The sequence below is a fragment of the Myxocyprinus asiaticus genome, chromosome 45 (assembly GCF_019703515.2).
Source record: "Myxocyprinus asiaticus isolate MX2 ecotype Aquarium Trade chromosome 45, UBuf_Myxa_2, whole genome shotgun sequence".
Classification (NCBI taxonomy): domain Eukaryota; kingdom Metazoa; phylum Chordata; class Actinopteri; order Cypriniformes; family Catostomidae; genus Myxocyprinus; species Myxocyprinus asiaticus.
In genome coordinates, this window is record NC_059388.1 from 18,931,202 (window position 1) to 18,958,444 (window position 27,243).

The window sequence follows — 27,243 nt, forward strand, 5'->3', positions numbered from 1 at the left end:
TCTCTCTCTCTCTCAAAGTGTGTTTCTGTATCCTGATGGCATAATGGAGACCACTTAATTGCATTTTGTTAGGTTTGGCCCTTGTATCATTCTCTCTCAATTTGGTTTCCATTTAGTGTGCTTTATTGTCATGACAAATAACTGTAGCTACAGCTGAATGGCCAAAGCATTTGCAACGGCATATAATAATAATAATAATAATAATAATAATAATAATAATAATAATAATAATAATTAATCAAAGGCATAGCCCACAGTAGGTGAAATAAGGCCTAAAACATATAATATAATATAATAAAACCAAACAGTTTCAATTAAAAAGAAAAAGCATTATATTAAAATTGTAACTCTCTCTCTCCAATTCTCTCTTTCTGCTTTGTGTGCTGCTCACTTATCCAAACTCTTCAAGAGCTATTAAGTTATGCTTTATGAGAAAGCATCACTCTTATATTGATTAAATATATTTCAATGGGCAGGTGCTGTAATGGGATTTCCAATTAAGATACGCGTCTGGGTTATATTTCCTCTGCAGTCCACTGTTTGTTATTGTTTGTGTTGTGATCCTTAACTCTGGTCATGCTCTCGTCTCGGGACAATAAGCAAACATTGCACATACATGCTTAATGCAAAATATGTATAAACAGCGTCCTCTAGCTATAGCACAGCATTTGTGCAGCTCTGATACAAAGCCTACTGGGATCATTGGAATGTACTGCCATCATATGGATGAATTACAGTAGCACAGAAATAGGCTGTGTACAGAATAGCATACTACCGTATGTGCACTGTGTAAAGTAGGTTATACAAATTTTCTGTATGAATAGAATACCCGGATAACCTACATCAGTCAAAATGTACAGTATGAAACAAAGAATTCTGTGCTTTGTACTGTATGCAATGTGTCCGACTTGACCTTCCACATCCAGCAGATTTCCAGTGTAGTGAATTAACTGGAATAATTATTTGATCAGACTGCTTGAAACATTTTAACAAAAAAATGGATTAAAAATACAAAATAACCATATTAATTATGATAACTGGACAGTTCTTGCATAATTAAATATGTAATGTGATGAGGTCTTGTTACAGCAATATATAATATTATATAATATAACAGTTTTTATAATACTGTAGCCAGAATATAGTATATACTGCTCAGTATGCAGTATGCAGGAGTATTCTTTCTGTACATAGTAGCCATAGATTTTCATAAATTGTCTGAAACCTCTGATTTTCTCTAGAGGGGGCAATGGAACAAAGTAAAAAAAAACATAAAACAAACAAACAAAAAAAACAAAAACATTTTAAGTGTTTGTGTATGTTTTATGAAATACAATGTTTGGTTTATATAAAACAAAATTAATTTATAAGGAAAATGCAATTTTATGTGGTGGCCCATTTTACCTGAAGGTGGTAGAGAAATTGGACCACCAACTTTCAGTTGAAATGGGCCACTTTCCAAATAGACTTTTAATGTGTTTTGTTACAGCTCATCTTAAAAATATTTTATATTAATCATCTACAAAATCATACATGTATACAACACCATATTCCAGCTTATGTGTTTTTTTTCTTTTTTACAATACAAATTGTATATAGAATTATAAAGGAGACCTGAAATAAACCACTTTATTTGATAGGTTTTTAGACCTAGGTTATTAACCAAAAAGTGGCCCATATTAGCTGACTTCAGCTAAATTATATATATATATATATGATATATATATATATATATATATATATATATATATATATATATATATATATATATATAAAAAAAAAGAGTGTTATGGATCTTAACCCCATTGAGCTTTTGTGGGATCAGCTAGATTATAAGGTGCATGAGAAGTGCCCGACAAGACACATCTATGGCAAGTGCTATAGGAAGCGTGGGGTGAAATGTCTCCTGAGTATCTGGACAAACTGACAACTAGAATGCCAAGGATCTGCAAAGCTGTCATTGCTGCACATGGAGGATTTTTTGATGAGAACAATTTGAAGTAGTTTAAAAAGTTTCTGAAGATTTTTTCAAATTGTAATAGTACATACAATACATTGTGATCAGTTGAATGCCACTTTGGTGAATAGAAGTACCAATTTCTTTCCATAAGAGCAAAATGCTAAATCTGTACATTATTCCAAACTTTTGGCCACAAGTGTATATATATATATATATATATATATATATATATATATATATATATATATATATATATATACATATTCTGTATATTGTTCCTTTGCCCCCTCTAGGGACACTCTGCTCAGTGTCATTATGATAAAAAAAAAAATAAAAAAATCTGTTCAAATCAAAGAGGCTAAAAAGAGATTTGAGATCCAGATATGGCTTCTTATACTGTATATTGAGACACTTTTTCCATGGGAAATTGCATACATAGTCTTTATTCTACTACAGCAGTGGATCGCTGTCCTATAACATACTGGGCTATGTTTTGATGGACAGCTTCTTAGATCAGAAGAGATGACTGATGCCTCGGCATATTCTACCCACCACAGTCAATCTGAGAGCTGAGCATGCTGGGACTGACAGTCAGTTAATGTCAGAGAGTCGTTGGCAACATGACTAGCATGCAGTATTTGCTTTGACTGTACATAGATGAAAGAATAGATGGAAAAGAAATATAGATGAGGACAATTCTTTGCCCCCCATTGACACACTTAAAAAAAGGATTTATGCAGGTTGTTCAGTTTACTTGATTAAAAATAAACAAAGCAACACCATTCTAGAACATTTTGTCACAACTTGATTTAATTGCTTTCTATCCGGTTAAATTAGTAAAACTGAAGTTTACTTAATCCATTTGAGTTTGGGTGACATGATTACTTTTTGTAGCATTGATGAGACTGGGCAGGGGATTTCCATTTCCCAGCAGGCTTTGCATGGGACTGGATGGGGTGAACAAATATTGAAATTAAGTGTTATTTTATGCATTGGTAACACTTTATCATGAACTAACAATGAACAATGCTTTTACTGCATTTATTATCACTAGTTCATGTTAATTTCAACATATAGTAATACATTTTTAAAATCAAAAGTTGTATATGTTAACATTAGTTAATGCACTACGAAGTAACATGAACTAACATGAACAATGGTATTTTTATTAACTAACATTAACAAAGACAAATAAATGCTGTAAAAAAAATGTTTGTTAATTGTTATTTACCTTGTGCATTAACTCATGTTAATGAATCGAACCTTATTGCAAAGTGTTACCTATGTATTTTGAGCAAAATGAATATAGGAGGAGATTTGTTAATGTTTAATGTTCTGATATATTGGTTTTTAAAAAGAGTGTCTGTTGGGCTGGAGTTTTGGGGGTTACCACTGTGGTGAAGAATGATGCTTGTGCTTCGGTTGAGAACGTCTTGGTTACTGATGTAACCTTTGTTCCCTGATGGAGGGAACGAGACGTTGTGTTGATGTAGTGACACTAGGGGTTCGATCTTGAGAGCCCCAATCACCTTTGCTTAAAATAGAAAAGGCCAATGAGAACTGTTGAGTGGAATTTGCATGCCATTCTCTGCCCCCGGACATACGACTATAAAAGGAGATGGCTTGCACCACTCATTCAGATTAATGCTGAGGAGCCGATAGAGAGTCCCGGCCATGTCACCGGCCAGTTCAGCGCCACGGCAGGAGGGATACAACGTCTCATTCCCTCCATCAGGGAACAGACAAAGACATTCCCTGTCTGTCACTCACTCGATGTTGTGTCGATGTGGTGACACTAGGGGTTCCAATAGGAAACGCCGCAGGCGCTGAACCGTGTCACGAAGTACGGAAGAGTGGACACGGGCAAGCTGCTGCGTGCCTCGCAGCAAGCGCTCAACCACGTCGTGACCTTCCAACGAGTTAGGTAAGGCATCGCCCTAGTCCCTTTAAGGGGAAATTTACATATGGAATGATACCACCGGAGGACCCTATCTACAGAGAGGGTACGCAGCCACAGTGCCCGAGGCAGAGAAAGCTCTGGCGAGGGGAAACACCCTGTGTAAGGCTTTGTTCAAAGCATGCAGATCCAAGATTGGGCGCGACACTCCCCCTCTCTTGGCCACGATCAAATAAGGGCTGTAAAAGTCCTTGCGCAACTCGGCTACAGAGAGGGGCTCTATTGCTCCCTTCGCCAGAAGAGTGGCAACCTCCGCCCGGAGGACGGAGATGCCCTCACCCCGCACCATAGTGGAGAGGATGCCACTGAACCTGGGCGGGCGTCTGGCAAACTGGATCGCGTAGCTGAGGCTAATTGTCCTGACAAGCCACAGCGAGGGGCTGGAGAGTGCTAACCAGGCCTCCAGATTCCGCACCAGCAGTAACTAAGGGACGACTGGACTTACCGTGCCTGGGCAGGGTGGTTCACGGCAAGGCAGAGCAGGCGCCCCACCTGGAAGACACCCCAGGGGGGACGTGCTGCTCCGTAAGCCGGCAACGGTGGCCGGTGACTGGGGTGGGTGAGCGACTCCAGAGACCAGCACACTTACCTGTTCGCCGGCTGTCTCTTGATGGAGAACGAGGGAACGGGAGGTGCTCGCGTTCGCCTGATTGACCGGAAAGACTCCCAGCGCCTGGCCGTCGCGAGTGCACTGACCCAGGGAATGAGGAATCTGCTGTTTTACCGACCATGAGGGTGCAGAGGCCCAGAGGGCACCTGGCAATATAATACTTACCATGCGCTGGCCCAGGGGCAATGGTGGGGCTGGAGAGTTCACCCGGGCCAGACCGGTCGGAGTCAGTCGACTCATCTACGGTTTGCCCGTGCAAGGGCCGCCTCGAAGCCCATCCAGGGTTCTTGGGGGCCAGCTGACAGGCAGGTGGAGCCGACTTCCCACGGGAGGATCTTCTTCTCTGAGGCCGGCATATGGGCTCCAATGGTATGGGAGCCGGGGCCAGCGCCGCATGGGAACGGCTCTGGTGAGAAGCAGATGGGCCGCGGGACTTCGGAGGCCTGAAGGCGGCCGAGTCGCGCCACAGCAAGATCTGCTTAATTGCATCGGTCTGCTTCCTCACCGTCGAGAACTGATGGACAAAATCCTTGACAGTGTCGCCAAAAAGCCCCCCTTGGGAGATGGCCGCATCGAGAAAGTGGACGCACCTCTGCAAGGTTGAGCCACAGGTGCCACTCTTGGACCACAAGAGTGGACATCGTCCGGCCCAGGGTGCGCGCTGTGACTTTCAACGCCCGTAAGATGAGGTCAGTTGCAGTACACAATTCCTGGGTCGGTTTTACCCTTTCAGCTCCTTGGTCTGGTGGACCTGCAGGATGGCCATGGCGTGCAGGGCGGAATGGCTTGACCCGCGGCCTTGTAAGCCTTCGTCATTAATGAGGAAGAGAACTTACTGGCCTTGGAAGGGAGCCCTGGTCGGTCACACCAGGTGACTGCCCTCTGCGGGCATAAATGCACCACTACGGCACGCTCTACCTGGGGGAGCTCGACATATCCCTTAGCCGCTCCACCATCGAAGGTAGTTACACTTTCGGGAAGAAAGGCCATGAGTTGTGCTCCGAGTCCAGAAACCAATCATCCATCTGTGAATGCTCAGGGCAGGGTGGAGGGTTCCACTTCAGCCCAATGTTCGCAGCTGCCTGGGCAAGCACGGCTGCCATCTCAGCGTCCCACTTATCCTGTGCTCTACCGCTCATGGGCAGGAGCTCAGAAGATTGGTCCGCTTCCAACAGCAGAAGCCCACCCTCCAATGCTGTGACCGAAAGCTCATCCTCGTCACGAGCCGCGAACGACACATTAAATCCACCCTGAGGCGGACCGCCTGTATTGCTCGACAGCTCTTCCAGATAGAACGACCGTGCTGGGGGATGGGAGGTCCGCAGGGGTTGAGTCGGTGAAAACGCTCCCATATCCAAAACAAGGTGGCTCCTTGATTCATGAAGAAGGAAGTGCGCTGCGACCACAATGTTCTGATGGGCATGTTCTCACAATGAGAACATAACCCTTCCACGAAATCTGTCTCGCCGTGCTGGCGCCCCAATCACTGGAGACAGATTTCATGGCTGTCCGGAGGGGAGAGGTAACAGCCACATCCAGTAGCGCAAACGAGGAAGGACATCTTTAAAAATACATCAAGCGTTTGCGCGAGCTCTTTTAGAAGGAAATATACTCTTTTGAATATACTCTTTTAGCACCCACGGACTCAGCCGCCAAAGCGCCCAGGGGAAGCACAACACTCGACCGTGCGAGGGTGACTACTGACATGTTCCGTAAAATCCAGCAGCGTAAGCAAAAGGTGAGAGGACGAACACAAGCATGCATTCGGCTCCAAAGAAAAAATCTGAATGAGTGGTACACGCCATCTCCTTTTATACCCATATGTCCGGGGGTGGAGAGTGGCATGCATATTCCACTTGCCAGTTCTCATTGGCCTTTTCTATTTTAAGCAAAGGTGATTGGGTCTTTCAAGATCGAACCACTAGTGCCACTACATCGACACAACGTCGAGTGAGTGACAGACATGGAATGGACATTCCCTTTCCAGTGGATGCTTGATTCGATTGCTGCTTAGCTCCAGGGTTGGAAGGGTTAATTTTGAAATGTATTCCACTACAGATTACAGAATACATGCTGTAAAATGTAATTTGTAATGTATTCTGTTAGATTACTCAATGTCAGTAACATATTCTAAATACTTTGGATTACTTCTTCAGCACTGGTAGATTTTTTCACTTGTTTTGACTATAAAAACTCTGCCAGTACAGTAAGACAAAATACACATGTTAAAAATACAGTACTGTACAAAAGTTTTAGGCACTTGTGAAAAACTTTCAAAGTGAGGATTTCTTAAAAAAAAATAATGACATAAATAGTTTTCATAAATCAATTAACGTCATACAAAGTCTAGTAAACAGAAAAAAGCTAAATCAATATTTGGTGTGAACACTTTTGCTTTCAAAACAACACCAATTCTCATACTTACACCTGGACACAGTTTTTCTTGGTTGTTGGCAGATAGGATGTTCCAAGATACTTGGAGAATTTGCCACAGTTCTTTTATTTATTTAGGCTGTCTCAATTACTTCTGTCTCTTCATGTAATCCCAGACTGACTCAGTGTTCAGCGGGGGGTTCTGTGAGGTCCATGTCATCTGTTGCAGAGCTCCCTGTTCTTCTGTTCTATTCTATTTGCAAAAAGGAATGTTTGGGAGTATAAAATGTATATTTCCTATTGACCCATTAAAGTAGCAGATATAAATAACCATCTCTAAGAAAAATGTTTTTGTGAAACATCTTATGTGCCCAAGATGTTTGCACAGTACTGTACATTCTCTGAAAAACCTAAATATCTTAATAGTGTTGTTTCTAAAACAAGATAAATCAAACTGATCTTGTTTTAAGGATTTGTAGATATTTTTACAGGAAAACAATACAAAAAATATTATCAAGAATATGATTTTTGCCCTAATATCAAAAGGTCTTACTAGAAAAAAATACATTTATGATCCAATGATTTTGGATCATATGATTTTCTTGATAAAAAAATAGGATCGTGCCTGGTAACATGTTAATGTAAAATGGCTAGAAATAGCATTTTAGCTTAGCGTAAAGCTGACAATTTACACAAGGTTTATTTCTATTTCTTCTGCTCCAAACTTACTTCAAACGTATTTCTCTGTCTGCTCATATGAATCTAACACATCATAAGAAAGTGTTTCACTCTTTTTCCTGGACATGCCCTCTTTTTCAGACCTTAAAAAAGCGTCCGGCCGGGATTTCTAAATTTGCGAAAATGTCCAGGATTCGGCTTTAGTTGCATTATGATGCGCATCTGGTCTAATACTTCATTATGTGTGCGCACATATTTGCATTGCTTTAACCTCTCTTTGTAAGTCCCGCCTTCTCGCACACCAGTTGTCGATTATTAGAGGCTTGCAGCAACTATTGGCCAAATTCTTGCCTGTCAATCTCTCCGCGAACGCGCGAAGCGCTGTTGTGTTCGTTATCAAACAGTTGCTTGACAATAGCAGCAAATGACTGAGTGGAAACAATGCCCTAACGAAAGTGCAAATTTACAGAAGATTTGCACAAAAAGATTTGCACATGCTTTCATCCAGGTTACTTTTTGCAACCAGGTAAAATTATTACCACATTGCTTCATTTTCCATGGCCATTCAAAATAATAGTAATAGTAAATGAAGATACACTCATGGCATCAAATATTTTATTTTAGTACATGGACATTCAAAAGAATGTTGGAAATTTGTATTTATTTATATATATTTATGTTATGCTAATAGAGTGCCTTTTTCACTGTATTAAAGTTTGCTTTCATAGTAACACTGTTTTGAACCCTATTATTCGACCCCACCCCAATTACCGGAAAAAAAAAGGTGTCCTCTTTTTGGAAAACCAGAATATGTTCACCCAAGTTTCACCACTGTTCAAATGCATTTTGGATTGCATCATTTATATGTATAAATGTTTTCCATCTGAAAGGACTAAATATGAAATGAAACAAATGACAATAAAATGCAAAGTAATCTCTTCAGTAATCAAAATACTTTTTAAATGTAACTGTATTCTAATTACCAATTATTTAAATTGTAAATATAGTGGAACAGTTACTTATATTTTGTATTTTAAATATGTAATCCCGTTACATGTATTCCGTTACTCCCCAATCCTGCTTTGCTCTAAAAACTGTTGCAATGAAATTGACAGTGCAACAGTTTCACTGTCCTTATAATTGCTCACCTGGTATATACTAATGATTAATAGTACATTTATTTGACCTAATCCAACTAAATTATGTTGGATAAGTCATTGTGATCATACAAAACAGCTGACTATTGAAGAACTTCATTATGTATGGCATGTTTATGTTGACAAGATAAAGTGTTTCATCTATTTTGAGTCTATGTATCTGGCCATATTAATGCAAGAAAGTCCTGATTTGATCGTTAGAAGTCTTTGGGTTCATTAGCTCATACAACATCAGTCATATCTGCGTGTCATAATCCTTGCGGCATACAGGAAGAGGACAGACATTGCTGCTAAATATACTGTTACCGTGTGTCATTTACTGTCTTGCCCATGGCATATACACATTAGCAATAGCTAATGACATTCTTGATTTTCCCTTGAATTTTCCTTTCTGCCAGTCTAGATCAGTTTTAATTAGAGTTCAATTTAGCCTAATATGATTTTTTTTTTTTTTTTTTTTTTTTTTTGTGAGTAAACAGAGGTTTACCTGGAAATTTCACCTTAGTTGCTTCCTTACATGTTCCTTAAAGGACCAACACTAATAAATGTAAAATAAAGGTGTCAGTTTGTAATCTTTCTGAACAATTTCTTCAGGGTTTGTGTCATCATAAGACATATCCTGGTGATGTCAAACACCCTGAAGATGCATCACTTTGTTTATTTGACATAACCTCATCCACTCACCCCCAGTCACTTTTTGCATCCTCCCTTTTCTGTAAAACCGAAGAGTTGCATACTAACTCATATAAATAATAATACCTAATATATTAGCAATAACTACAGTATATTATTTCTATTTTGTGACAGTACTATGAATGTGAATGTACAGTAATATATGGTCAGTCTAATATATTAAAGCAATATCACATGATCAAGAGTGCTGTACTCGGCCTGCAGAATCGATAGCTAAACAATACAGCATGATTGTGAGTGTGATATTGCATTTATACAACAGTTCAACAAACAAGTTAATTATTAAATAGGGAAAAACTAAGGAGTGTCCAAAAAAAATAAATAAAATAAAAAATAAAAAAATATGCTTGTGTGTGAAACTACTTCCTTACACCACGGATTCAGGATCTGCTGTTGCTAGTTTTAAAGATGTGCCCAAGCCTACATAACTCATTCGAAAACCACTCTTTAGAACTAGTAACAACAGCCTGGGCTGTTTCTAACAAATTATTGGAGAAACTAGGACGTGTGTATGAGAGAGAGAGAAAGAGAGAGAGAGAGAGAGAGAGAGAGAGAGAGAGAGAGAGAGAGAGAGAGAGAGAGAGAGAGAGAGAGTGAGAGTGAGAGAGAGCAACTGATCATGTTTGAGTACCTGCTTCTGTTGCATCTTCCAAGAAGTGACAAACAGTGATGCTGAAACTGTTAGTTTCACTTAGCTGTAGTGCGATAGTAATCCACTCTGATCATTGAGTGATGCTGCCATACGTGCTATAGGAATTATTCGAAGAGTATTTTACTCACGTTCGTGTTTTGTTGTCAGAGAGAAAACATGGAGGACGGCAGTTTCATTCTTGTATATTTCTAAGGGAACTTGTATGTTGACACCGACACAGAACGAGTTTGCTCCTCCACCATGTTGAAAGTTTACATCTTCTTCCGACTCGGAAGCTTGTATCAGGTAGGCACTCTGATTGTATTTAATTATTCCATCTGTTGCGACTCTCAGTTGTAATTGGCAATAGTGCTAAAGCTGTTAGTACACTGTACGAACATGGAGTGAGAGACAAATCCGGGTGACTTCAAATAAATTTGCACTCTGAATGGCAACGTACAGTTTGTCATTGTCAGCTCAACTCGCTCATAACAAAAAAAGACAGTCTTTTGTTGCCACCTGCTGCCTCAAATCTTTAATGTCATAGGGATGAATGAATATTCACACAGCTGCACTGCTCTTACACAGTTGGAATGCCAAAAACACAAACAGAGTGATACAAACAGTAAAGTGTCCTGTCCCAGTGTTGATGGTATGAACTATCAGCTCTCTTGGAACGCCTCTCGTCCAATCTGATTCAAGGACCGGAACTAACTAGTGAATATACAGTATATATATAAAAGACAGCGTGCAGTCTTTTGTAATAGTTGTCAATGTGGCCCCAAATTCTTGCAGGTGGTATAGCTGCCCATTCGTCTTGGCATCATGCCTCCAGGTCACGCAAAGTCTTTTGTTGTCTTGCATGAACCACACATTTGAGATCTCCCCAGAGTGGCTTGATGATATTAAGGTCAGGAGACTGTGATGGCCACTCCAGAACCTTCACCTTTTTCTGCTGTAACCACAGCAGGGTCAACTTGGCCTTGGGCTTAGGGTCATTGTCATGCTGGAAAGTCCAAGAGCATCCCATGAGCAGCTTTCGTGCAGAAGAATGCAAATTGTCTGCCAGTATTTTCTGATAACATGCTGCATTCATCTTGCCATCAATTTTCACAAGATTCCCCGTGCCTTTAGAGCTCACACACCCCCAAAACATCAGTGAGCCACCACCATGCTTCACAGTGGGGATGGTATTCTTTTCACTATAGGCCTTGTTGACCCCTCTCCAAACATAGCGCTTATGGTTGTGACCATAAAGCTCTATTTTGGTCTCGTCATTCCAAATTACAGTGTGCCAGAAGTTGTGAGGCGTGTCAAGGTGTTGTCGGGCATATGGTAACTGGGCTTTTTTGTGGCATTGGCGCAGTAAAGGCTTCTTTCTGGCAACTCGACCATGCAGCTCATTTTTGTTCAAGTATCGTTGTATTGTGCTCCTTGAAACAACCACAGCGTCTTTTTCCAGAGCAGCCTGTATTTCCTGTGGGTTACCTGTGGGTTTTTCTTTGTATCCCGAACAATTATTCTGGCAGTTGTGGCTGAAATCTTTCTTGGTCTACCTGACCTTGGCTTGGTATCAAGAGATCCCTGAATTTTCCACTTCTTAATAAGTGATTGAACAGTACTGACTGGCATTTGCAAGGCTTTGGATATCTTTTTATATCCTTTTCCATCTTTATAAAGTTCCATTACCTTGTTATGCAGATCTTTTGACAGTTCTTTTCTGCTCCACATGGCTCAATATCTAGCCTGCTCAGTGCATCCACGTGAGAGCTAACAAACTCATTGACTATTTATACTACAGACACTAATTGCAATTTAAAAAGCCACAGGTGTGGGAAATTAACCTTTGATTGCCATTTAAACCTGTGTGTGTCACCTTTTGAGAGGCAGTGGTGGCTCAGCAGTTAAGGCTCTAGGTTACTGATCAGAAGGTCAGGGGTTCAAGCCCCAGCACTGCCGAGATGCTGCTGTTGGGCCCTTGAGCAAGGCCCTTGACCCTATCTGCTCCAGGGGTGCCGTAACATGGCTGACCCTGCACTCTGACCCCAGCTTAGCTGGGATATGTGAAAAAAAAGAATTTCACTGTATATGTGCAAATGTATAATGTGTGATAAATAAATAAAATTATTATTAATTATTATTGTGTTTGTAACAAGGCCAAATATTCAAGGGTATGTAAACTTTTGATCAGGGCCATTTGGGTGATTTCTGTTATCATTATGATTTAAAAAGGAGCCAAACAACTATGCGATAATAAATGGCTTCATATGATCACTATCCTTAAATAAAAGACAGTTTTTTTGCATGATCAGTCATATTTTCAAAATTAATGCCAAAATTTCACAATTTCTGCCAGGGTATGCAAACTTTTGAGCACAACTGTATATATATATATATATATATATATATATATATATATATATATATATATATATATATATATATATATATATACACTACCGGTCAAACGTTTTGAAACACTTACTCATTCTTTATTATAACTTTTTTTTTCTTCACATTTTAGAATAATAGTTAAGTCATTAAAACTGTGGAATAACATAAATGGAACTATGGGAATTATGTTGTGACTAAACAAAATAAATCAAAACTGTGTTATATTTTAGCATCTTCAAAGTAGTCACCCTTTGCCTAGAATTTGCAGAAATGTACTCTTGACATTTTCTCAACCAACTTCTTGAGGTATCACCCTGGGATGCTTTTTAAACAGTATTGAAGGAGTTCCCATCTATGCTGGGCACTTATTGGCTCCTTTTCTTTATTATTTGGTCCAAGTCATCAATTTAAAAAAAAAAACAATTTTTTTTTTTTTCTTATTAAATTTGAGATTTATAGTGAAATAAATTAATATGGTGGCATAATTATATTTTTGTCTACAAAACTAATTTCAAACATTTAAGCATACGCCTTCAGATCAAAAGATTTTTAAGATCGTGAGAAACATTTCGGTCAAGTGTTTCAAAACTTTTGACCTGTAGTGTGTGTGTGTGTGTGTGTGTGTGTGTGTGTGTGTATATATATATATATATATATATATATATATACACATATATATAAGTATATATATATATATATATATATATATAAGCTGAAATAAATCATATATATATATATATATATATATATATATATATATATGATTTATTTCAGCTTTTATTTCTTTCATCACATTCCCAGTGGGTCAGAAGTTTACGTTCACTTTGTTAGTATTTGGTAGCATTGCCTTTAAATTGATTAACTTGGGACAAACTTTTTGGGTAGCCTTCCACAAGCTTCTCACAATAAGTTGCTGGAATTTTGGCCCATTCCTCCAGACAGAACTGGTGTAACTGGTGAGTCAGGTTTGTAGGCTTCCTTGCTCGCATATGCTTTTTCAGTTCTGCCCAAACATTTTCTATTGGATTGAGGTCAGGGCTTCGTGATGGCCACTCCAATACCTTGACTTTGTTGTCCTTAAGCCATTTTGCCACAACTTTGGAGGTATGCCTGGGGTCATTGTCCATTTGGAAGACCCATTTGCGACCAAGCTTTAACTTTCTGGCTGATGTCTTGAGATTTTGCTTCAATATATCCACATCATTTTCCTTCCTCATGATGCCACCTATTTTGTGAAGTGCACCAGTCCCTCCTGCATAAAGCATCCCCACAACATGATGCTGCCACCCCCATGCTTCACAGTTGGGATGGTGTTCTTTGGCTTGCAAGCCTCACCCTTTTTCCTCCAAACATAACAATGGTCATTATGGCCAAACAGTTCAATTTATGTTTCATCAGACCAGAGGACATTTCTCCAAAAAGTAAAATCTGCCACCCCCATGCTTCACGATTGGGATGGTGTTCTTCGGCTTGCAAGCCTCACCCTCTTTTTCCTCCAAACATAACGATGGTCATTATGGCCAAACAGTTAAATTTTTGTTTCATCAGACCAGAGGACATTTCTCCAAAAAGTAAGATCTTTGTCCCCATGTGCACTTGCAAACTGTAGTCTGGCTTTTTTATGATGGTTTTGGAGCAGCGGCTTCTTCCTTGCTGAGCAGCCTTTCAGGTTCTGTCGATTTAGGACTCGTTTTGCTGTGGATATAGATACTTGACTACCTGTTTCCTCCACAATCTTCACAAGGTTCTTTGCTGTTCTGGGATTGATTTGCACTTTTTGCATCAAACTACGTTCATCTCTAGGAGACAGAATACATCACTTTCATGAGCAGTATGATGGCTGCGTGGTCCCATGGTGTTTGTACTTGCATACAATTGTTTGTACAGATGAACGTGGTACCTTCAGGCATTTGGAAATTACTCCCAAGGATGAACCAGACTTGTGGAGGTCCACAATTTTTTTTCTGAGGTCTTGGTTGATTTCTTTTGATTTTCCCATGATGTCAAGCAAAGAGGGACTGAGTTTGAAGGTAAGGCCTTAAAATACATCCACAGGTACACCTCCAATTGATGCCAATTAGCCTATCAGAAGCTAATAGGCTAAAGGCTTGACATCATAAAGCATACAGTATACAGCAGTCGCGGCCTGTGCAATTTAAGTCTAGGTCTTCAGTGCGATTCATGCCACTAAGAAAACATAGTTTCACAATGAATAAGATGCCATATACCCATCATATATTACGTGGCAGTCAACTAATGATACCAACTGACATTTCAAAAACACGTCCACGAATGAAAGCCAGAACCAAGGAGGTCTAATACCAAGAAAAAGCTCTCTAATAATATTTGCAATTTAAATTTTTTCTTGCAATAAATTTTGCTTCGTCAGGGTACATGGTTACTTTTCAAAACTTGATTCGACACTGAATGCTCAAGCAGCCTAATTTACACTTAGAAAACTCCTGATGTTGCTATAACTATGCAAAAAGCACTTACCAATGTGCTTGAAATGAAAATCAGTCCTCCTTTCCTGTTTAATTAATCAATCGCACGATCATGCAGAACATCTTAGGTTTTTAAATCCATAAGGATCTCTTTCTCAATGGTGATGTGGCAGTGACAGCCGACTCCTCAGTAAGATCTCGTGCTCTTCGCTTTCAAATTACGTACATCACTTAAAGCGTGACTGCCTCACACAAGGCCAGCTAGAAGGCCTGGACTGGGACATATCCTAAAGACCACACCCACAAGAACAAATAAATCAATCTGATTGGTTGATGAATCTGACAAACTGACTTTAGATGCCTATTCACTGCAGTGTTGAGGGATTCTGTGGAAATTCTGAAGGCCTGACAGGGTGGAGCTCAAACTCACGCGCTGCTTCGGCTAAGGAGCATGGCTTCGGGCATCCGATTTGTGAAACAGTTGTCACACTTTGCTTGTAAGCATTGAGGAATAAATTCTGATTGGATATTTTTTTTGGTTTTTTGCTATTTGTTTGTAAATTAATTAGGAGTTGAAAACAATTGAAAATACAGAGGCAAAAAGGTCAATGAGAATGAAAGGATTAAAAAATATTTATTTATTAGGCATGTTACACCAGCAGAGAAGGCTTTGCTGGCCCTGAGAAATCGCCACTGGTATACAGTTGAGGTCTAAATGTTTGAGACAACAATGAAAATATGGGATTTTTTTTCAGTTAAATCTTTAAATAATTAAAGTTTTAGAATTTTATTAATTTGAAACAAATGCACTATTTCAAGGCAATAATTAAACATTAAAAAAAATTGTGACATTGTGACCATATTATCTACAGTACTTTGAACAAAAGGTAAAAAATGTTTTGCTTCCATTAAAGCACACAACATTTACTGTGAAACATTCTCCAATCATGCTATATAATGTATGAAAATAATAATATATAATGTAGTGTAATGAAAAACATTTAATTTATTAAATTAGAAAAATTCAAAATAGATGCATTTTCATTAGTGTTCTCAGAATTTTGAACCCCACTGTATTTTTGTATCTATTAAATATAGTTTAATTAGATGGACTCATGATTATCTCCGTACAAACATAACCTGGCCTGTGAATCCCTGAAACAGACAGGCTTAAGCTTGCGTGATCTGTCATCCAGAGGAGCCAGGCCTACCACAGCGCCATATACACTAACACACCCACCCTCCAGCTGTTTCTGGAGTTTGGACAGACAGCAATGTTCAAACTTGCAGATATTTTATTTTTTTTTATTATTATTATTTATTTATTTATCATTTATACAGTATACTGTATATTATATGTATCTTTGGAAAAAGAGGGATGGATGGATGGATGGATGGATGGATGGATGGAAGGAAGGAAGGAAGGAAGAAGAAAGGATGGATGGATGGATGGATAGAAGAAAGGAAGGAAGGAAGGAAGGAAGCAAGGATGGATGGATGGAAGGAAGGAAGGATGGATGGATGGAAGGATGATGGGTGGATGGATGGATGAAAAGAAGGAATTATGGATGGATGGAAGGAAGGAAGAAAGGAAGAAGGGAAGGAAGCAAGGATGGATGGATGGAAGGAAGGAAGGAAGGAAGGAAGGAAGGAAGGAAGGAAGGATGGATGGGTGGATGGATGGATGAAATGAAGGAATTATGGATGGATGGATGGATGGATGGATGAAAGGAAGGAAGGAAGGATGGATGGAAGGAAAAAAGGAAGGAAGAATGGATGGATGGATGGATGGATAGAAGGAAGGAAGCAAGGATGGATGGATGGATGGATTGATGGAAGGAAGGAAGGACGGAAATATGGATGGATGGAAGGATGGATGGATAGAAGGAAGGAAAGAAAGAAAGAAAGAAGAAGGAAGGAAGGAAGGAAGGAAGGAAGGAAGGATGGACAGAAGGAAGGATGGATGGATGGACTTCATGCAGTATTATCCATTTGGTTTAGTGGAGGAGGACTAAAACATTTAAACCAAAAGTCTCAAATCTAGTAATACACTCATCAGTCTTACATCATGTCTATGTCATGTCATTTCTGTAACATGCATCAGCAATCTTGTGTCTCACTTTAAAGACTCCATAAAATTGCTTGATTTGTGTAGATTTCTTTCTGGTTTGATGTACTTCATATTATGAATTTTAGGCCGTACTTATTGAAGGACTTGTAACTTTTTTAATAGTCATCAGGCTTTAGTTTACATCACAGCCAAACATGATTTGATATTTGATGGTGGTGGTGTAGTGGGCTAAAGCACATAACTGGTAATCAGAAGGTTGCCAGTTAAATCCCCACATCCACCACCATTGTGTCCTTGAGCAATGCACTTAAAACCAGGTTGCTCCGGGGGGATTGTCCCTGTAATAAGTGCACTGTAATTCGCTTTGGATAAAAGCGTCTGCCAAATGCATAAATGTAAATGTAGTCAGTTGCAGATGGTAATAAGGGGAAGAGAACATTCTAGAGAGCATTTTATATACCCCTGAGTGCAAGATGGAAAGGAAAGACTGTAAATTGTAAATGCATATATCTGCTATAAGTTAATTTTGTCAACTTTTAGGTGTACACTAGCATATAGATGACCCTTAAAGCTACAGTTACAGACATAGACTATAAAGTTCACCCAAAAGTCCAATTTTGATTTCATAGCATTAATGTGTTTTACATAGTGACTTGTGAATTGTGAATAATGCAGTTTTGTCTTATATCAAAGCTCTTTTTTCCCTTAAGAAATCTTAAGAAACCTGATTCTTGGTGAAATGGTAAAGTTCAGATAGTAGCACTTGCCTCTGGCTGAGAGTGAACTCTATCTTAACTGGAGGTCTTTTTGTCCTACTGTATGAAGAGTAAATTGTCATTGCATGCAGAGGGCAAGCACAGAGACATGCAATACTCCCATCCAGAATAGTCAAGGCTAGATTTCATTTCTGAATAACAGTTATTCACCCCAAGCACATGTAGTTTTGGCCCTGCCCAAATTAGTCATGACTAAGATGTTTGCTCAGCACAATCAGTGCATAGTTTTTACAAGGGTTTTTAAAGATGTAAAATTAGTCAAATTATAAATCAGCCTCCAGGGCATACTTTGCATTAAACACAACACAAAAATCACACTTTATTCAAGCAAATGCCATAAATCTCATGCCAAAACAAATTGCTGTTGAATATGAAAAATTGTATATTCAGTGGAAATCTATAACTGTTTATCCCAAAAAAGACTATATTTTAAAGTTTAATGTTCAGTTAATATTTTGTAGTGTAGTAAATGTGCTTAAATATGATTATTTTCAGTTTTTAAAAAAACACAGTAAACATTGCTTCTCTGCTGAAGAATCTGCATTTATATATATATATATATATATATATATATATATATATATATATATATATATATATATATATATATATATATACTTATTTTTTTCTTCAGTTTATTCAGCAAAATCAAGTTCAAAATCAAACATGAACTAACAATGAACAATACTTATTAAGCATTTATTAATCTTTATTAATGTTAATTTCAACATATTTTTCAATTATTTTTTTAACAAAAGTTGTATTTGTTAACATTAGATAATGCACTAACATGTTCTAACATGAACTAACAATGAACAATTGTATTTTTATTAACTAAATTAACAAAGATTACTAAATTATGTATATATATATATATATATATATATATATATATATATATATATATATATATATATATATATATATATATATATTATATGTTAATTGTTTGTTCATGATACCTAATGCATTAACTAATGTTAACGAATGGAACCTAGTTGTAAAGTGTAACCGCTAAAATTTGAAACAAAATAAAAATATAAATATGAGGCATTTAAATTAAGCAATACAAACAGAAAGCACTTGGTACATAGAAACATACAAATAATGCAAAAAAGTGTATCCTATTGAACATGGCTTTCAAGTTGATTGATACAGTGATCTGATGAAGTCTGATGAATTGATGGCACAGAATCAAACATGCTTTGATAAGTGGAGACCAGCAGTGCATTTGTCCATTGTGCTGTCCGTCAGTGCAGGTAAAAGGCCCATGTTTTCCCTTAACAATCATGCTCAGGTACGATTCTGCACTTAAGGATCTTTAGATAGTTCTGGACTTTATTAGAATCACGGCGAAAGCAGTAGAGGAGCTCATAGTCACTCATGGCTTCTCCACTGACAGAGACAGGAAACATGAATTCATGTGAAGACAGACCTGTCAGAGAATTGCCGAGCATGCCCAGTACCCTCATCTGACGGAGGGGGAGAGAGAAAGAATGAATGAATCACAGTGTTTATGACACCTTCCATGAATAGGGTACAAAATAGAACCTGAAACTCTTGGGGGAAAAAGTATATATATATATATATATATATATACATTTCACAAACTGTCAGTCATCATTTACTCATGTTGTTACAAACTTCATGACTTTCCTCCATGGAACACAAAAGGAGATGTTAGGCAGAATGTTAGTCTAAGTCACCATTCACCTTTTTTGCATATTGTTTTCATACAATGAAAGGTAATAGTGACTGAGACATACAAACATACTGCCTAACATTTACATTTATTTTCCACAGTCAAAGACAGTCATATATGTTTGGAATAGTATGAGACTGAGTAAACGATGACAACAGTTTTTTATTTTTGCTTAAACTATCCCTTTAAGACATTATTTAGAATGTGTATTAAACAGTTTTCTTTGTAGGAACCATTTGCTAGTCCCCGCAATGTAGCTGATTTCAGGTTTTATAAAACTTGTGGGAACATTTGGTCCCCATAATGTAAGCAAAACCTGCCCTGCTGAAAAGACCAGCTCAGGTCAGCATGAATGTCCTTGTATATTCACCACTTCACCTTTCTAACCCCTTCTTTTCCTCACTGAGTCCTACCTTTTCAGCTACTTTCTCAACCCCTTTCCTCAGCTCGTGAGCCATGTCGCCCATCTCCAGGGCTTTATTACTGCTGAAGCTGTTGAAATCTTGCTGGTGAGCCATGTTCTGGTGCAGCTGGAACAGGGGGTCCCTCCAGGCCATCAGCAATTTAAGAATCACCTCTGTCAACTCTTCACGCTGAGATACAAAGAAGAGTAGGGGTATAGTAATTCAAGTAAGCAGCTATGCATGAACTGTAACTATGTAAGGACAGTTTACATGTATGAAATTTGTACAGGTATTAATTTATTGGAAACTATATAAAATCAACTAATCAGGCTTTAGAGTGTGAGGAGTCGGTTGCTTGGTTACTTTATTTAGCACATGTGACTTTAAGTACACTAACTGACGAGACAGTCCCCCCGGAGCAGGCTGAGGTTAAGTGCCTTACTTAAGGGCATTGAGGTAACGAGGACACAGTCTATTAATGACATGAAATGGCAGTAGAATCAAAGATGCATGGTAAATGCATCACAGAGCTCAGAGACCGTACGGACATAAGCAAAGTCTTGATCTGAGTCTTAGCACAATGAAGAATCACATTCAAGTCAAACTTGCAGAGAGACAGATGAAAAGGCGAGGGAGTAAGAGATCTGGCAAAGGCAAAGACACAGCAGAATGAAAGAAACTGCGATTTTCTCAGAGGTATGTTAGAAGTATAAAATGTTAGACTCACTGCTATTTTCTGTGCATTTTCTTTGCCATTTGGAGTTAGTATGTTAGAGGTGTGACATTTGCGATAGATCTTTCCAATGTGGTTTTTGCTGGGCAGGAAATATTGTTCCTTAAGGAAATAAAAAAGAAGAAGAGAAAAGCAAAAGATGCAGTTAAAAAGTTTTTAAAGTAAAAAAAAGCAAGCTGATGCCACAATTAGGCTGCTTATTTTAAAAGTCATTATCACAATTTCATCTTTTTATGATATATAATCAAGCACCTTAAAATGTGTACTTAAATGTTTTAGTTCATACTTGATGATGTTAAGAAATGCATATACTGTAGATGCATCGATATCTATTAAGACAACCAGTGAAAAATGTCTCTGTCTGTCTGTTTATCTGTCTGTCTATATGCACTGCATGTCTTTTGTTATTCTTTTATCACTTCCAGGGTAAGTAAATTACATTACTAAGTTAATTATATTTCGATTGATCCATGAAGTTTGAAATTCATGTATAGTGCACTTTAAAATCAGGCTAATTCTTTATTATGTTGCGGATGATAAATGTCCTTTAAATCAGATATTCATGTCTGCATTACAGGGTTTAGACATAACGCTGTGTTTCAACAACTATAGGTTACCCAGTGTCACCAGCATATCAAACCTGTCCTTAATTATGTCAGTAACATTGCCATCAAGGTTATTTTACAACCTCTTTACAATATAAATTGCGTTAGAACAACAACTTCAAATTTAGTATTAGCAGCTGACAGAGAGAAAAAGAGACAGATGTGACTTACAAACTCTGAGTGCAGATCATTGGAGAGGCTGTGCATTCTGGCAGAGTGCAGAATGACCCTGTCGAAGAGATCAGCCAGTGTGGGGACATGGCATCCCGTTGGCCCATGTGCACAGATGGGTGCAGAGCTGACACGGCCGTGAGGATCTAGGCACAGTAGTGCCACAAGCAGCACAGCCACTGCCGGCAGAGACAAACCCAGTGATAGCAAGAGAGAGAATAGATGAGCAAAGAAAAGGAGAGAAGAAAGTTAAAGAAAAATATAAGTTTCTTTCAATACCCAGGCATAGAATAATAGAAGTGTACATCCACAGATTGAGACTGTAGACAACCAAATGGACTTGAAATGTCTCTTTGAATAAGATGCTTAGTCAGCTCTTAGAAATACCTTGCTTCAGGTTCCTGGACATTCTGAGAGCAGAGGATAGGTTATGGAAATGCAGGGGGTTGGGCTGCTATTTAAAGTGTCCAGAGGGGTTCGGTAGGTGCTGCTGCATGAATCTGCCCATTAAATAGTAGGATAGAACGAAAGGGGCAGGCATGAAAGTGTGCGTGCGTGATGTCATGTTTGTCATAGTCCATTGTGCCCGTTCGTGCAATCAGATAGTGACTAATGCCCCCACTCCCTGCAGGCTGCCTGTTCAGATTTTGTGTTGTTTAGATTTTGTGATGAATCATAATGTGTGTGTTACTATTTTATTTACTCTTTTTTTTTTTTTTTTTTTTTTTTTTTATAGAATTTTACGATTAAAGGGATTGTTTACCCCAAAATGAAATTCTGTCATAATTTACTCACCTTCTTGCCTTTCGAAACCCATATGATGTTCTTTCATACCAAAATGTCCAAGCTGCTCTTTTCCATACAATGAAAGAGAAATGTACAATTGTCTGTTTCTTACACAAAGCTAACACATTGCTTCAATACAATTTGAATATGGTGCATGAATCATATGGAATACTTTTATAATGCTTTTATGGTGCTTTTGTGGACTTTCGGTGCTTGAATCCATCTGGTACCCATCTACTTTCATGAGGAAGAGAGCACTATTACCATTCTTCAGAACGTCTCCTTTTGATTTCCACAGAAAAAAAGAAACCCAAAGGGTTTTGGAATGACATAAGGGTGAGTAAATTATGAAAGAATTTTCATTTTTGGATGAACTGTCCCTTGAAATGAAGCGCTCACAGGTGTGTTAATGTGTATTTGTGTTAGTGTTTGAATTCGTCTTGTCTTGTTGCATGTGCTGAGCTTTAGAGTTCTCTCTCAAACAGACATTTGACCTCAGACATTTTTCATGTTGTACATGTGTGTATTTGAGAGTGTGGTTGGACATTCACTGTGACGAAGGTTGTGCGCAACCCTTTCATCAGGGCACAATATGTATGCCTAGATGACAGGTCGACATCAGCCAGGAGGATTTGGGTCAAACTCAGACATGATGACATACAAATTCTTATATATATAAAAAAAGATACTTTTATAAAAAAAGTGTTTGTCTAAATGTTCAGAGATGAAAAATGCATGCTGACAAAATGTTTTCTTATGATTAGGTGCAAGGAACAAGATGACAGAAGTGATAGGGATGAGGTGAAAGTTTAAAAAATAGTTCAAAAATATTTTTGTTCCTTTAAGTGCAGTCTATTTCAGTATATTCTTCACGTATTTGATGTGTTACCAGGAACAAGACCAACAAGTTAAAGCTTAAGAAAATATACTTTTCCGTCATTAGTGTGTCTAATTGAAGAAATAATCAAAACTTTGTTTTTTTCTGTTGACTTAAGTACAGTAAAGAAGCTTAATGAAAATATAATAGCATACATTCTCCAAAAGACAAGATATGATGCTTTCAAACTTCTTGCTATATTTATTTAAGAGCATTCCACGAGAGAAGACACAATAAGTGCTCAAGCATTCAATTATCCCTTTTCATTGTGATGAAATGATGCTCATTCACACCATAATTTCAGTGCATATGTCTTACATCATTAATGTCTATTTGAAATACAATTGGCTATTAATATCTGCACCACAGTTCATCAATTTAGTCAAAAGCAATTGGCTGGATACAATAGCAGTAGTTTCTTAAAGGGATAGTTCACCCAAAAAGGAAAATTCTCTCACCATTTACTCACCCTCATGCCATCCCAGATGTGTATGACTTTATTTCTTCAGGACAACACAACTGAAGATTTTTAGAAGAATATTTCAGTTCTGTAGGTCCTTACAATGCAAATGAATGGTGACCAGAACTTTGAAGCTCCAAATAGGACATAAAGGCAGCATACAAGTAATCCATTCGACTCCAGTAGTTAAATCTATGTCTTCAGAAGCAATATAATTAGTGTGGGTGAGAAACAGATAAATATTTAAGCCATTTTTATTATAAATCTCCACTTTCACTTTCACATTCTTCTTTTGTTTTTGACAATTCACAATCTCACATTCGCAAGTGTAGCCATACTGCCCTGTTCCAGCAAGACCTAGCTCTGGTAATTGGCTAAAAAACAAACAAACAAACAAAACAAAAAAAACAAACAAAAAAAAACAAACAAATAAAAAAAACTACTTAACCCATTATCATGAGAAAATATGCCAGATTTCAAATCACATATTTTTGAGGGGTCTTGCACCAGCCAAGCAACAGCCATTGAGATGGTCTCATTCTCTGCGTGGTATACTTGATAACTGCTTGTTTCCAGTGCTACTAGACCAGGCTCTTGCTCCACGTGAGAGTTGAACAGATGTAATGACTTCACACACAGCAAAGCGTGGGGGAACATTTGAACCCAAACACCCAGCGGGGCTCTGTGCAGTGAACTCAAGTAATGCAACATTGTTTAACACAGAGCAATGGCTTTCCCACATATTGTCTGCTAGCTTTCCAGATTTGTTTGCTAACCAGTGTCTGTCTCCTACTTTTTTCTTTCTTTTTGTCTCTCCATATCACATAACGAATTATTTGAATCAGTTGACTGTCTGCTTTTTCACAGCTCTGAGGTTTGTTAGGCTGTTATGACACCCTCCTCTAGATTGGTGTCAGATCTGAGCCATTATCAGTGTGCCGCATCCTGTGTGAATGCTTTAAAATTTGTGAAATCATCCATTTTTGTAGAACCCCCAAGTATTATAAACAACAGGAGAGAAAAAATTAAAAATAAGGATGACATTTAACTTTTTCTTGTGAAAAAAACAAAAACAAACAAACAAAAAAAAAAAACTTTTTAGCATTGCTTTTAGCATTTAACATTAACTGAGTATTAAATTGAGAAATATTTGTCATTTACCCTTGTTAAATAGGACAGATTGTTTTGTAATGGGGAACAGCAAAGAGGATTTTCAACAGAGAAACCAAATACTGATCAATGGGTTCATATTACATTTTGACAATATGTGCACAAAACCTTGGAAAACATTTGAAAGCCTTAATTGGATTGAAAATTGCATGGAATTTTTCTTGTCATAAGATAAATAAAATAAATATGTTACATAAGGTAAAAGAAGTGCAGAAGACATTTTCATTTTATATACATAAGAAATGTTTTACTTTTGCATTGATCAGTGCTGTTTAGATTCCTACTATGGAGAAAGCTTATTAGAATTTGTTCATCTACATTCATCTCTTCATCTTTCTTTAGGAGAAAAATCCCAAATCCTGGTTTTGTTTTAAAACAAAGAAGCCTAACTTAAACTTTTAGTCATTTACAATTTTAGCATGCAAACAGATAAACAATAAAACAATGTGGAAAAGAAACAACAGTTTGCTAATTTTTCTTTTTCAGAATTTTTTCCCTTGTGCTTTTCAGATATATTTTAAAAACATGGAAAGCAAACACAGCCAAGAGGATTCAGCACCATGAACAGCAACTGCCATTTGTCTTTCTTTAACCCTTCAATGCATGAGAATTTCACCAAACACTTACATATTCGGGTCTTTAGAGACCCTGCACTTATAGCTATCTTAAATGTATCTATAAAATGCCTAGATAGTGTCACATTTTCTAAATATTTTCAAGACAATTAGAAAATAATAGAATAAAATATATTTTGATATATTTTTGTTTGTTTGTTTTTCTTCCATATATCAAAGAGAAAAAGCAACAAATCAGGACAAATCTAGAATAGGATTCATTACTTTCACACTGAAATTTCCTGAGATGCAACTGGCTGTCAAAAATATTTTGAGCTACACATAACACATAAGATACACATAAGCTACACATAAGTTACCCATACATATTTTCTCTGCAACTTACACCATTTCAGTAGTTCAACAAAATGACAATAGCTAAATCATACTGTTCATGTGTTACACTTGCTATAGTTTACTTCCACAATGCTTCTTTATTAAATAGCAATGTCAAATGTAAATCAAGTAAATCACTGAAGCAACAGTGCCAAATTGAGTAAGAAATAGCATGTATAATATATATGGGTACATGCATATATAATACTAATAAATCACCATTGTTGTTAATTCATTGTTGCACAGAAAATCAACATTATACAGTATTTATTTGTATTAATATAGCACTCACTCAATGAAATAAACAAAGAAATAGATATCCTGTGATAGTAAACTTATATAGATATGAAAAAATAAAAATAAAATGACACTTTCATACAGTATCTAGGGTCTCAATGACCCTGTATACACTTTTGGTACTTAAACCATTATAATTGTATTTGTATTTTTGTTGCGATTTTAACATTTAAACATCTCAACAAAAGTCTAAAGATACTTTAAACTTCTGCATTTAATGAAATTACAAAATGGAAAAGTTGTATTTAAAAATATATATTCTGAATCATAACCTTTTCTGTTTGACTAGGTACATAGAGTGGTATTTCCACCCATAACCCCACATTAAGATGCACAAATGCGCTCTCAAGTATACTTCTAAGTGTAGTCACTATGTACATATGTACATTACATAAATAGTATACATTTTTCCAAAAAGTTTTAACATAAGAGTAAGCCAAAATGAAGTACTTTCTAAATGTCAGTGGTGCAAATACATGAGAAAGAGTTCTCAGAAATATCTAGTACACAACGTTGTTTCTTGACCTCCTGAGGACTACCCACAAACACAAGTGCTAAACGCTTTGACCTGGCTCATTTCCGGGTTGCACGACCCTTAAATACAGTGCTTAAATACATTCATGTTTCTACTAGATTTAAGATGAGGGACATCCTTCCTTACACTTCCTCGGTCGGTCGGTCGCAGAGCGCAGCTTCTGCATCAATCCCAGGATGGAACTACCCTCGTGCAGTTCCTTTAGTGCCTTGGCAGACTTGCAAGAGAGCCATGGCATGCAGGGCAGAGGTGGCTTGTCCAGCGGCACCGTAGGCCTTGGCCATCAGAAACGACGTAAACCTACAGGCCTTGGACGGGAGCTTTGGGCGCCCGCGGCAGGTTGCGGCACTCTGTGGGCATAAGTGCACCGCGAGCACCTTTATCCACCGGGGGGATTGCCGAATAGCCCTTGGCCGCTCCACCATCGAGGGTAGTGAGGGCGGGGAAGCTGAAAGATCGGGACCGGGCAGTAAAAAGTGCCTCCCACGACCTTGTCAGCTCTTCATGCACTTCTGGGAAGAAAGGAACGGGGGCGGGGCGTGGCTTTGAGTGGCGCCGTGAGCCCAGGAACCAATCATCGAGCCGCAAGGGTTCAGGGGAGAGCGGAGGGTTCCACTCTAGCCCGATGCTCGAGGCTGCCCGGGAAAGCATGTCAACATCTCTGCATCAGCCTGTGACTGGGCGCCCGCACCCGAAGGGAGGAGCCCAGCTAAGGCTTCGGCGTCCGACTGGACGAGCCCGCTCTCCAATGCTGCGATCGAGAGCTCATCACTTTCGCGGGCTGCGAATAGGAGGTCGAACTCGCCATG

At 38.2% G+C, this 27,243-nt stretch overlaps 1 protein-coding gene across 1 annotated transcript; it reads right to left on the minus strand.

Annotated features, from left to right (window-relative positions):
- Positions 1 to 19,024: 19,024 nt before the first annotated feature.
- LOC127435006 (prolactin-like) lies at positions 19,025 to 21,934 on the minus strand. The gene is made up of 5 exons (XM_051688101.1): positions 21,747 to 21,934; positions 21,360 to 21,538; positions 20,578 to 20,685; positions 19,860 to 20,039; positions 19,025 to 19,216 (listed from the first exon to the last, which is right to left on the minus strand). The coding sequence occupies exons 1-5, from the start codon at positions 21,766 to 21,768 to the stop codon at positions 19,025 to 19,027; spliced, it is 681 nt and encodes a 226-aa protein (XP_051544061.1). The 5' UTR covers positions 21,769 to 21,934.
- Between the last annotated feature and the right edge of the window lie 5,309 nt (positions 21,935 to 27,243).